We start from the raw sequence: 9,793 nt of genomic DNA, 5'->3' as shown, positions 1-9,793 counted from the left end.
TTTAACCCACATGACATTGTAATTGCACTGCTTTTCATGCATCAGTAGAAGCATGGGAGTTCTACTCTTAAGTCCTTATTTCAAGATGAAATGTCTGTCCATCAGCAGCAAAGATGACAAACATACCAGTTACATTTGTAATGTCTCTTTTATAGGCAACATTGTTTTTACATTGTCAGTGCCAAGGCTCAAGGCATTTTGAACATGAAAAAAAATACCAAGATGGCCATGAAAGGTATGCATAGAGATATATATCCAATTAGCCCAACTCAAGGGTAGCTGTAACTTGCTTTTCGAATGTGAAATGTGACAGACCTGCCTGCTCCTGTTTGCATCCATCCTCCCCTGGGCAAGAAGAGGTGAACACACTAAGACATTTGCTTTATGACATATGCTTTATGATATTTGTTTTATAGATGTCATTTTTAAATCATGGTATGCATAATGGTACATTAAGAACATAATACTGTACATTAAGGTCACCTTTCACTTTGAAATGGGCATGTTCAGTAGAGTTCACACTTCTGACAGTATCTGGTATTAGGTACTATAAACATTACTATCACACGCACACACACACACACACACACACATACACACACTCACACAGACATGTACACACACGTGAACACACAGTTTAAGAGTATTTATGGTGTGCTGTCATGTGTGTGTGGTTACCAGTAAAAAAGGAGAACAAACTCACAACATGTGCACAGATTTATTGAAATGAATTTCATACTGTAAAAGAACGATCAACAAAATAGTCAGCAGTTCAGAGGGGAAGAATGAAAAAAGGAGCGAGTGAAACTCCACAAGTAACAGTGCACAAGCATGTGTTACCAACATATTTCCACTGCAGTCACAGGCGTGGGTTGTCCTGAGCTTGAAAACATGATTGTTCAAACATCTACTGATATCTCTGCATGTATATTTATAAACAGAATAGTGCACATGAAATGCATTGCTCTAGCATAAAGCAATTATTTTCCTGTTGAAATACTCCCTTGTTTCTATCATCAGTTTATAAAACTGATACAGAAACAAAGATACAAAACAATTTAGCCAACATAACCAGTTCATATAATACCACTTACATCAACCACCTAATTTTTCCTGCATTGAAACATTAGATTTGATATCAACGGCTTAGAGAAAAGTATTATAAAAAAATCAAAAATGGTTGTCTCTATCTAGTGGTTACATCCAGGAAAGCCCACATCTGAAAAGTGCTCATTGCAGCTGTGATGAAGTGTTTGAAATCCAGTAATATACATTTTCCCTAAATCTTCAGACATCTCATTTTCTGTCTTCTTTACATTAGAAAAGTTGAGAGACTTCTGGATATAACTCCACAAATATATCCTGCGAAACATGACACCTTCCACACGAAATTACCCTGTTTTTGGCTGGTTGAATGACTGTTCAAGTTCAAGTTCAAGCTGTTAGATGAATAATTTATTACAATTTTTATTAATCTGTAGTTCAGCCACAGTCATGGATTCTGATCATTTGGATCAGCTTGCATTTCTGTTCTTAGTCCGGTGGAGGGAGGGTGCTGAATGCTGAACCACATGCCTTCAACATACATATTCAATAACAAAACTATTTACATTTATTTTGTTCTTCATTTTGTCGTTAGTTCTTTTATATCTGAACAACACGTTTAACTAATGGTTGCATAGTTTTCACAAATAGTTTAAAAAATGGCTGAGAGCCAATTAACAGCATGCTAAATGTTTTCTCATTTAGAAAATGAGTCCTTTTTGAAAGGGTGTTGACTACATACAGAGCACAGACTACAATTCCTACTCTTGTTCCAACAGTAATTTCCTCAAATCTACAAACACACACACACACACACACACACACACACACACGCACACACTATATATATACCTATAAACTTCTTTCAGCCACCGTGCTAATGAATAATAATGAACTGAACCTTTGTGGAAACTGCAGTGAAAAAAATTTTCACAGAAACAGAAAAAATAAAATACAGAGCTGGAGAATGGAAATGGTGTGATAAAAGAAAGATCAGAGGCAAGCTCCAGAATCTACCAGATTCAACAACTAAATTAATCTCTGTTTTCAAAACAGTAGCTGTGTGCTGGAGAGTTTGATTTAATTCGGTTTGAAACATTACTTCCTATTTCTATACACAGTGGAAAAAAAAATTGTACATGAATCAAATACTGACAGATTTCTCAAGTATAAATGACAAGTACTGTACATTCAATTTCAATAAACCAAAAATGAGAAACAAGAAGGAAATATATCCATATATAGATATATAGATATACATTAAAAGTTGATGCAGTATTTTAACAGCAATGAACAGGACTTGACCTTGGGGTTGAGGAAGTTCCTGCTCATTCATTTTCTTGCTCTGTATGTTGAATAAAACTGATTTAGGGATGTTTTTGATGACATTAATTCTTAATGCTCTACTAACACAGGTTCAGGTCTTAATGCAGTCAATCACTTTTCATTTGTCATAGCACCATTTCCCAGCATCCTCCAGTATCCCGCAGGACACTGTATAGAGCTGCTGTTGCCTTTAATCGCAGTGTTTGGAGACCATCCGGGATCGTCATACAAAATGCTGGTTGTGCGATGCAAATGTTTGTTTGAAGGACAGAGTTTCAGCTGCGCGGCCCTTCGTGATGGTTCACCAGTTAAGCTCCCTGATGCCATCTCACATTGTTTTTCTTTCTTTCTTTACCTCTGATGGAGGATAATGGCAGGGTTGGGCTTCATGTTACTGTGTCAGTATCTCGGCTTTCTGACCGAGCAGGAGTCTTATTCATAGCATCATTCTCAGGGCCAGAGTTGCGGAGTCTCACTTGGAAGACTTAAAGTGCCATTGTCGAGCACTTGTTACCTTTGATGAGTTTATGGGTTAAAAATAAAACAGAAACTCCATTCAACAGCTGGTTTGTGTATCATATGTGCGGAGTATTTCGTGACGTGCATAGAATGTGAAGGTAAATGGATGTAAAGCTATGTCTCAAATAGACCACCCAGATGTCAGTGATCAGTTATAAAGATATGTTATGACCTCTAAGCTTTTAAAGTGCTCAGACAGGGTAAAAAAAGCATGCAGGATTCTGACATTTCAAGGCTCCAGGGTATCAATCAGTGACAAAACGTCTCTCTGCTGCATCAACACAAGTGTTTTTACACAGTTTATAAACAGACCTTTCTCTCTCTTACCATCAGTCACTGCACTTCACGTGCAAGTACATCACTATTTTCAGCAAGAGCTGTCTCATCACATGTCACATATTCTGTGCTTCCCATTTCATGTGTTCAAATACATCTCTGTGCAGAATTGAACACCTGCGCTAAATTAGCTTGCAGGGCCAATAGAGGCTTATCATCATCCCGGTAGCCCTGACAACAGACCACAGAGCACCCTCTAGCCATTTGGTTCAAGCCTAGCCTGCCTGCCTTCATCAGCAGCAGCCCGCGCCCCGCCTAGTCCCAGCCTCCCTCTCCCTGATTGATAAGCCGGCCTACACAGCCAGGTCGTCCGGCCGCACGCGGCTGCTAGAGCCGCTGGTCTTGCTGAGGCGCCGCTTGTCCTTGCAGAAGCCGTTGTGGAGCAGCTGGGCCTGGGCGCAGGCGCTGGCCGTCTCCGAGGTCTGCGCATAGCTTATCTGCAGGAAGTCCTCCGCCTCCAGGTTGTCGTGGCTGCGGTGGCGCTCGGTGGCCATGTTGGCTGAGTTCTGCTGGTGGGCCATGCTGTTGTTGAAGGGGTGGCAGCCGGGGAGGGCGTGGCCGTGCGGGGACGTGGCAGCCAGGCACTGGTTGAAATCCGGGGGCGGGGTGCAGGTGCGGGACGTCTGCGGCTGGGGGTCGGGCTCCGGGGCGATGGCCACGGCTTTGGCGGTCCTGCTCTCCATGGCGTGGGAGGCGGCGTAGGCCCTCAGGCACCTTTTGGACTGTTTCCAGGCGAGGTGGTACAGCTCCACCACGCTGAGGAAGAGGGACACACCCGCCACCACCAGCATGAAGGCGATAAAGACGTTCTTTTCGGTGGGGCGCGACACGTAGCAGTTGACCTTGTTGGGGCAGGGCCAGGCCTCGCAGGGGTAGAGGGCGTCGAGGAAGATGCCGTAGATCATGTACTGCCCGACGATGAAGGTCACCTCCATGACGGTGCGGATCAGGATGCTGAAAACGTAGGTCTTCAGCAGCGCCCCCTTCAGGCGGATCTTCCCTGTGCCCTCAGCCTTCCCGGGCTCCTTCTCCTCCAGGTACTCCTTCTCGGCCCTGCCGGCCGCGGAGGCCTCTACCCTGCCCTGCTCCTCCTGCTCCTTCTGCCGACGCTTTTCCTCCATGCGCACCGTGTGCATGGCGTGGCCCATGTAGATGAGGGAGGGGGTCGAGACGAACACGATCTGCAGCACCCAGTAGCGGATGTGGGCAATGGGGAAGGCCTTGTCATAGCATACGTTGATGCAGCCAGGCTGCTTGGTGTCGCACATGAAGTCGGATTGCTCATCGCCCCAGGACGACTCGGCCGCCGTGCCCAGCACCAGGATGCGGAAGATGAAGAGGATGGTCAGCCAAACCTTGCCCACGGACGTCGAGTGCTCCTGCACTTCCTCTAGAAAGTTCCCCAGAAGACTCCAGTCCCCCATTACTGCTCACACCTTCCTTTGAAGAAACCTGAAGAACAAGGCAATGGATTGGAAACACATTTTATTCAACTCCCATTAAATATTAATAATAAAGTAATTAAGTTTATTTATGCTATTAACCTCAATTATTTTTTGCAGTGCCTGCTTTCACATTAAATAATTTTAAAGTTTCTAAAGTTCAGAATATCACCATTTTAGAGAAGAAATCAGTATATTCAAACATCTGAATTCAAACATTTGAGCTTGATCTATATGAGATTGGGAAAAAATATTCAACACATTTACAATAACTGGAAGTGTTTTGATCAATGCATCATAACCTATAGGCTACAATAAGAGTAACATGTAGGCTCAAATAAGTGCATAACTTTTTCTCATATAACTGAAAAATCATGTGATTATTAATGCCAGAAGCTGCTGAGTGCTAAGAAAACCTGCATGCTCTCATTTCACAAAGGAGCCTGGCCCTGCTGTACTGTAATATACTGCATTTCAGTGGAGTGTACAGCCCTATGAAACACTACATCACAAAAGAGTGTACCAGTACTCTCTTGGTCTTTAATCATCACCAACACTAGCCTTTAAGATGCCTAAGATTACTTTCTAATAATGACGGCATCCATCACTTCCATTGTCAGTGATTCATGAGGTGGAATGCATTACCATTTCTCGTAATTGTTTCAGGCAGAATATCTCTGGCAGTGAACAGCTGCAGATGGGGCTTCTTTAGATGGTCTTAAATTAGACTTGCGAAGGGGAAGTCAAGAGCTATCAAACACAACCTGCATGAACATATAAAAGCTGAAGGGGTCTTGATGGCTAACGTGATCTGAGAAGTGTAATTTCATTCATGTTTAAAATTCGAACGAATGCGGGGGGGGGTTCTCTGTAGTGCCAGCTAAAACACTTAAGTTAAAATTAATACATGCAGGTTCCATCACGATGAAGTTAATGACCAACTGTCTGATTCTGAATCATGAAATTGGCTGGCTCTCGTTTCTGTTAAAGGAACAGCATCTAGTCAGAAATAAACCCTGAAAACAATGGGGCATACTGTAACTGCACTGCCCCACACGACGATGGACTGTACTGTACGCCAGTGTCCACTACTTTGGCACTTGCCATTAGGCAGTATGGTAGTGCGTGCCAGTGGAGCTCGCAGTGTCTGGGGAGCAATAGCAGGCATGTGAAGAAGGCGTATAAATAGCCTGCTGTCCCTGCGAAGGCCACGCTGCCCGGAGCCTGTGGCTTGGGACTGCAACCTTTCCCACACTGCCTCTCTACCCTCTCTCCCGCTGGGACTCTGGGAGAAAATGATGTGGGAGTTTCAAGTAAACGTATGACAAAAAAAGCACATTGTGATGCTAATCTTTGTGTGTTTTGGTCCCAGTCAGAGAGATATAAAACATACAGGATAGTGTCAGAATCTTGGGAATTCCAACTTATGACATGAATCAAATTTAGGGCTTAGAAACTACTTTAGATCAGCAAGCAGCTGTCCTGGATGATGACACCAGATTAGGTCTAGGGTACATTCACACATGGTACTGCCTCTTCATTTCTGAACTGCTCATTCACAGATTCATTCCCCTCTTCTGTTCTGTTGCTGTTATTCCGGCTTTCGATATGTTTCTCAAACAAAATCTGGGAATGTCAATGATGAGGTAAATGTGGCACATCCATTAGACGTATGGAGAGGAAAAATAGAGAAAAAAAAACATTCCCCTCTTTCACAATGTGGGAGAAACATGAACATTTGCCTATAAGATCACTGGAATAATTCAATGCTTATGGTTTCAGGCTCAGGTCTTTCCGTATCTGACAATTTCTCTGTATTGGCTAACATTTTTCTGTTTGTGTATCCTCGCTGATCACAATGTTTCATTGTTTGATTCCCTTCACACTCATTGACACGCTTTGCCCTCTGGTTTTCAGAGAGCACTGATTCTTGTCTGCGCCTGTCTCATGCGTGATGACAAATTCTCAGAAGCATCACAATAATAGGTTTCCCAGTAATTTCACTGCACGCCCTCTCCAAGCTGCTCGGTGTTCAGAGGCACAAGGTTCAGCTCTGAGTAATATACCAACACACTGAAACGCTAAACTGTGAATGCAATCAGGGTCCAACAGCAAACTCCTCCTCAGAGCAGAACACTGAGCGGGATGTAGGTGCAGAAGTCTGTGTGAGCAGACACTTGTCTTGACAACCTTCCACTTTTAGTCTCCTTGAGAGTTTACGGGCTTAGGAGTAGAGAAGAAACACTATCCACCTCATTCACTGGGGTTTCCTTTAGAATTCAATTATGAATAGAAAAAAAAAATGAAAATAAAAATCTGTTTTAAAAGCTACAAATTTTCATTTGAAGCTTGTGGATTCAGAAGACTACTCCTTTTCTGGCCCATTCAAAAAAAGAGACAGATTGAATTTGCAGTAGACCATATGAAAAATGGTTGTATGTAATTCAAAAATTGTCATACTCGAAGCTGAAACTCATTGTCAGAAATACAGTTATGGTGGCATTTACTTTTGATTGCATTTGATTTGATTCTAGTGTTGTGCCTACCATCCTACTTGGAAGCTTTATCATTGAAGTTTAAAGAAGCCATATACCTTCCCCACAAATTATAAATTGTATATGAGAGTCAAAATAAGCAATCTGGCACTTTTTACATGTAATATTAGTTTAAATGGCTCTTTCATTGCTGTTTGACCCCAAACAGTGCTTCTTTCTTCATACGCATCCATTTTGCTCTCAGGCCTTGTGGTGTAAATATGTCAGATGACTGCAGTCTGATTAGCTAAGGCTTTCAATGCTGAAAGACTGTCACCATCTCAACCTGATGAACTGTTCTCATGACATCACATCATCTTCAATACTTTTTAGCAACTAATAAAACTTGAGCTTGAAAGCTATCATTAGCTTTAAAGCTAATTAAAAGCATCAAAAGCTAATTTTTGTGTCTCCAAGCTACAGTATATATCAATTGTTCCTACATATCTTGTCAGTATCCTGCCAGTAAACTAATCCTGTGGAATGTTATGAAATTAAAGAACATTTCTTAATGGAATGATACATTTTGTAAGCATCATTTGTACAGATATTAAGGAAGAAGACACGTTGCATATGCAAATAGTACTGTGTACCCAAAGAGTAACCACATATCACACCATCACTAGCTAGCTTAGCTAGTCGCAGTGAACTAGCAAAAGTAAATCAAGGGATCTTCATCCCTCAAGTTAAATATGAGATGAAACAAGTTATTTAAACAAATCAGTTATATAGGGGGCTGTGGCTGTTGTCTGGGAAAATTTATAATTCAGCAGTTCCATGTGATGTGATTCCATGTTTTGCTTACCAGTCTAACAGGGGCTGTGCTGTTTTATGTGTGTGCATAGAAAATGCGTCTCTCATTTAATTCAGCTAGCAACTATACTCATTTTGCTCACACTGATGGGTGTTAGGAAATGCGATGTATAAATACCAAGGCACTAAATCAAAATAGAAATGTTAAATGAAAATGTTCCCTCATGTTATTCTTTCAATAAGCATTACACGGTGGGATCTTAAAGCAGTTATATTATCTATTTAGCGACTTTCCAAATTAGCAACTCAGCAATCAAGCGCTTGTGAGCTATTACTCATTATTGGAGAAAGATTATTGAGCATTAACAAAAATAATTTCAAAAATGAAATGCAGCATCAACTGATGATTTGCTGTTTGGAAATCCATTCATTCCAATAGCATTCTGCATCATGCATGCTATGATATGATTTATCCATTCATTCACTTTCATTCACAATGGTTTACCAAGCCTCAGTTTTATGACCCACAAAAATGGTGGTATAATGGTCTGTAATTTAGAATCTGTGACACATAATACAATTTATGCAGAAGTTCACATAGGGCTTAATTAGAGTTATACATTGAGGTGAGGATGAGAACAACAATTAGAGATTGAAATTTGACTATCCCAAGTATCCAAGGCACTCTAAATAGTTTTGATCAAGGCTGTATTACATTGGCATATACAGTAGTTACAATATAATTACAAATAGTTATGGATAAAGTAAGTATTAAAAACAAGTAAAAGAGGGCCACCACCCACTTGATGCAGCTTAGATGGTCTTTATCAGGGCTTACATGGGGCTATTCTGGTTCACTCTGGCTGTCAGAAAAACTAGCATATAAGGACTGAAAGTTTGTACGCCCTTGCCAGCCATGGGTTAGCTTATGTTGCAATACAAAACTTTGGATGGTCTATCAGAAAATATCGAACATACTTTGAAATGTGTTGTCATCTTATTATATCCAACTGGAATTTTGATATGGAATAACCATGTACTGTTTGCAAGCACTGAATTTTTTTTAAATATACATGTGTATTGGATAAGGATAAGGATTTAAGTTTTTCAGAATGACAGTGTATTTTTCTGTACCCCAACACTTTGCAAACATCAGGTTCAATAAAAAATGAAACTTATTTCTCATATTAAAACGTTAATATCTAAGATCATACAATTCTTTCTCAAAGTATTAGAATATTTACAATAAATGTGAGTTATTTATGTAAGTCATATATATATATAAGATTAGAACTACAGTGATTTTATGTGCAAATAAAGTTTTGCAATGAACTTATGAATGAAGGAATATACATATCTCCATTCACACTGTGCATATATCCGACACCGTCTGTACAATTGGAAGTACCTCTCTCCAACAAAACTCCCTCTTGTTTCTCCTAATGAAGGGCAAGGGGAGCACATAGCACTGTTTATTCCTCACAGCTGACTCTCTGAACACGACACCCAGTAAAACAGAGTAAAGGGAAGGTTTCTATCTGTCTTACCAGCCATGCCTGGAGAGCCACGCCGATCTGTGACTGTAATCCGTGAAGTGAGATTTTTCCTCTGACCTTCAGAGGCTGGCTGTGCCGGCTCTCTCTCCTTCTGTGGGTAAGGGCGGATGGAAACTCTGCCGATCTTAGGGCACTGTGCTCTTAATCCACAAGGGACAGTGTGTTTGGGCTTGGGGGGAGGGAGGGTATGAGGGGCTACAGCACTGGAGAAAAGGCCTCACTGAAAATATTGAGGGGGGAATACTGAAATATTTGTGACGGCCAGTTATGCCCTTATGTTTTC

General features: G+C 41.3%; 1 protein-coding gene across 1 annotated transcript; it reads right to left on the bottom strand.

The window, feature by feature from the left end:
- Positions 1–3,368: 3,368 nt before the first annotated feature.
- On the bottom strand, positions 3,369–9,561 carry gja5a (gap junction protein, alpha 5a). Its single transcript, XM_036540244.1, has 2 exons — positions 9,502–9,561; positions 3,369–4,677 (listed from the first exon to the last, which is right to left on the bottom strand). Exon 2 carries the CDS (start codon positions 4,647–4,649, stop codon positions 3,519–3,521), a length of 1,131 nt encoding a protein of 376 aa, XP_036396137.1. The 5' UTR covers positions 4,650–4,677; positions 9,502–9,561; the 3' UTR covers positions 3,369–3,518.
- Between the last annotated feature and the right edge of the window lie 232 nt (positions 9,562–9,793).

This window comes from Megalops cyprinoides, chromosome 11 (assembly GCF_013368585.1).
Source record: "Megalops cyprinoides isolate fMegCyp1 chromosome 11, fMegCyp1.pri, whole genome shotgun sequence".
NCBI lineage: Eukaryota > Metazoa > Chordata > Actinopteri > Elopiformes > Megalopidae > Megalops > Megalops cyprinoides.
This window is presented reverse-complemented; position numbering and strand designations above follow the sequence as displayed.